This window comes from Propithecus coquereli, unplaced genomic scaffold, assembly GCF_000956105.1.
Source record: "Propithecus coquereli isolate 6110/MARCELLA unplaced genomic scaffold, Pcoq_1.0 Scaffold425, whole genome shotgun sequence".
Lineage (NCBI taxonomy): Eukaryota > Metazoa > Chordata > Mammalia > Primates > Indriidae > Propithecus > Propithecus coquereli.
The window spans coordinates 265,249-268,497 of record NW_012150008.1 but is presented as its reverse complement, the minus strand read 5'-3'; the positions used below and the strand labels follow the sequence as shown (position 1 = coordinate 268,497).

The following is a 3,249-nucleotide window of genomic DNA, read 5'->3' as shown; positions in this document are numbered from 1 at the left end:
CTATTAGGAATCAGGCTATGCATCACTGCCTGAGCTCTGCCTCCACCCTCCCCTGCACCAAGTCTGTGGAAAAATTGTCTTCCAGGAAACTGGTCCCTGGTGCCAAAAAGGTTGGGGACTGCTGGTATAAAAGACTAAAAAAAAACGTAACATGTGCATAGGGCGACTCCATTATAATCTTATGAGATGTCATACATGTGGTCTGTCATTGATTAAAATGTTATTATGTGGCACATGGCTGTGCCATAAACTGGGTAGCTTATAAACAGAAATTTATTTCTCACAGTTCTGGAGGCTGGAAAGTTCAAGGTCAAGGAACAGGCAGATTTACTGTCTAGTAAGGGGTGGCTTACTCACAGATTGTGCCTTCTTGCTGTGTCCTCACATGGTAGACTTATAAGGCCTTTTATAAGGGTACTAATCGCATTCATGAGCCCTCATGAGCTAATAACCTCCCAAAGTCCCCACCATCATCCTGGAAGAGAGGATTTCAACATAATAATTTTAGGGGGACACAGATATTCAGACCAGTGCACCACTGATTCAACTAATAGCAGAACTGAGGTAATGAGAGGTCAATGAGGCAATCACCTATGGCTTTTCTTACATGGACAGACAAGAGAGCAATACTAGACAGAGAAAGAGAAACTGAGTTCATCATCTATTGCTCTCTCACATTCACCTTGTCATACGAAGATTCTTTTAACTCCAATCTGAAATCTGGGAGAGAGCCATGGTTGTCCCCTGCCCCCCCTTTTTTTTTTGGCTTTTTTTAAACACAGAAACCGAGATACCTTACTCAATAATACTTAAATCTACACTTTGACTCAATGTCCCACCAGATTTACAGCTTCATTCATTTTTCCTCCTCTACCTGTTTTTTTCACAGGGTCATTTATTATCTCTTATTAGGAAGATTCACTTTTTCTGTTTCCCTATTTAAGGAAGATGGCACCTTCCTACATGACTAAAGTATAAAGTACATCCAAGCAGGGTTTATTTCCCTTCTAATATTGGCACATGGTAGTCCCCCCTTATCCACAGGGGATAAGTTTCAAGACCACAGTGGATGCCAGAAACCTCAGATAGTACCAAACCCTATATGCATTACACGTGACAGTACATCTAATAACCTAGACGCCACTAAGTGACTAACGGGTTGGTGAGGTATACAACATGGATTTATTGGACACAGTGATGATTCATAACCCGGGAAGGATAAGCCAGAAATGTGCAAGATTCCACATGCTACTCAGAATGGCAGACAATTTAAAACTCATGAATTATTTCTAGAATTTTCAATTTAATATTTTCAGACAGTAGTTGACCATGGGTCACTAAAACCGCAGAAAGTGAAACCTTGAATAAGAGGAGGACTACTGTATTTGGAGGACACATAAGTCTAGGATCCAAAGTATCCCAAATGTAAACATCAAATACTGTTACAGAAGGAAAAGGAGAATTTTATATAAAGATATAATTAACATGTGGGATATTAACATTTCCTTGTCTTTTGAATTTTCATTTCAGTGGGAGAGGCAGAAAATAAGCATTAAACAATAAATAAGTTAATTATAGGCTTTCCTGAGTGTTACAAAGAAAACAGTGGCTTGGTAAACAGTAACTGGTTTGGGATAGGGAAATGTTCATTAAATAGGGTGGTTAGGAAAGGCCTCTGATGAGATGATTTTTCAGCTCTGGCCTGACAGTCATTCTGGGTAGAGGAAACAGGAAATGCAAAACCCAAATCAGTAAAGATCGTGGCGAGTTCAGAAAAGGTGACCCAAGGCCTAGAGCAGCACTCAGTGAAATTGATGTTTGTAAGGCACACGGCAAGGCGGGGTGGTTGGCATAAGAATGACACTGCCTGTGACCCAGAGGCAATCAGATTGGCAACTGCTTTGGGACCCATCTAGTCTCCCAAGGCTGAGCGACTCAGTATCTTGGCATAACTCTAACTCACTCGAAGCATATCTGGGTACCTCACATATAATTTAGCAAACTCTGGACTAAAAAGTATAGTGAAAAAGGTAAAAAGTGATACAGAATGAGGTTAGGGAAGTAGGAAGGAGGTGATCACGTTAAGGCTAACAGAGTCTGGATTTTTCCTATTTCCAACAAGAAAGGAAGAGTTCAGGGTACATTATGATTTGTAAGCAGCTCCTAATTAGGGAGTTAAGAAAAGATTTAAGAAACAGAGAAGCTTAAATAAGTCTGTATGGCAAAGGGAAAGGGGATGGTTAGGAAGTGGCTAAGCAAGTTATTGAATAAGAGAACCAAATAGAAGAGACGATATGTGAGGGGCCTATGCCAAGTACTGAAGTTTCAGTCTTCTCCTCAGGTCTGTAAGACTTAAGAAGAGTTTCTGAAAAGCTTGAGTGATCACCTTTGACAATGGCTGAGCCACCATGTCAAGAGGATTCCCCTATCTGGCTTTCCCACACTCACCTGAAAACGGACTTCTTGTCATCTCACTCTTCATCTCCCAAGGTTCTTTCCCTTTCTCCAATAAGGATATCACGTATGGCTTAGAAATGCAAAGGCCTGCATAAAAAAGACATAAAAATTGGCCATGTTTTGGTTTATTTCAGAACTATAAGGTAGTTCCTTCGTTCTGATGGAATGATATTTCAGAATGACTAGATAAGAGATAGAACATGTTTAAAGGACATAACATAAAACTCTGAAATAGTCTAGTGGGACTGACAATAAATTCTACAAAAGTTAAACTATTTTCTAAGAGGCTTAAGGGCAGAAATTTAGCATTTTCTGAAGATTATCAGACAGTAGCAAATGAGGTATTTTAAAAGGTCCCTAGAAACATAGTTTGGAGTTTAACTGCCTGCTTTAAAAAAAGAATAAATACTCTTCAGAGGGAAATGACAGAATCCAGAGGTTCTACAACATTTTATTTACAGTGTCCATGATAAAATCCAAAGTTACTAGATATAAGAAGAGGAAAAATTGAAATTATACCCAGAAGAAAACGCAATTAACGGACACCCACCCTACAATAACACAGTTGTTGAAATTAACAGACAAGGATTTTAAAACAGCTATTACAACAATACTCAGTAATGTAAAGGAAAATACACTTCTAATGAATGCAGAAACAGGAAATCTCAGAAGAGAAACAAACTATAAGAAGAACCAAATGGAAATTCTAGAATGAAAAAATAAAGTATCTGAAATTTAAAAATTCACTAGATGGGCTTAACAAAATATTGAAGATAAGGATAGTCAGTGAAC

General features: G+C 38.7%; 1 protein-coding gene across 1 annotated transcript in view; it reads right to left on the bottom strand.

Moving 5' to 3' along the window:
- Positions 1-3,249, bottom strand: part of ZNF471 (zinc finger protein 471) — a 25,986-nt gene that overhangs the window by 11,278 nt on the left and 11,459 nt on the right. The window contains exon 4 of the mRNA XM_012653618.1: positions 2,449-2,544. Coding sequence (XP_012509072.1) covers positions 2,449-2,544 — 96 coding nt within the window. The remainder of the gene's footprint in view (positions 1-2,448; positions 2,545-3,249) is intronic.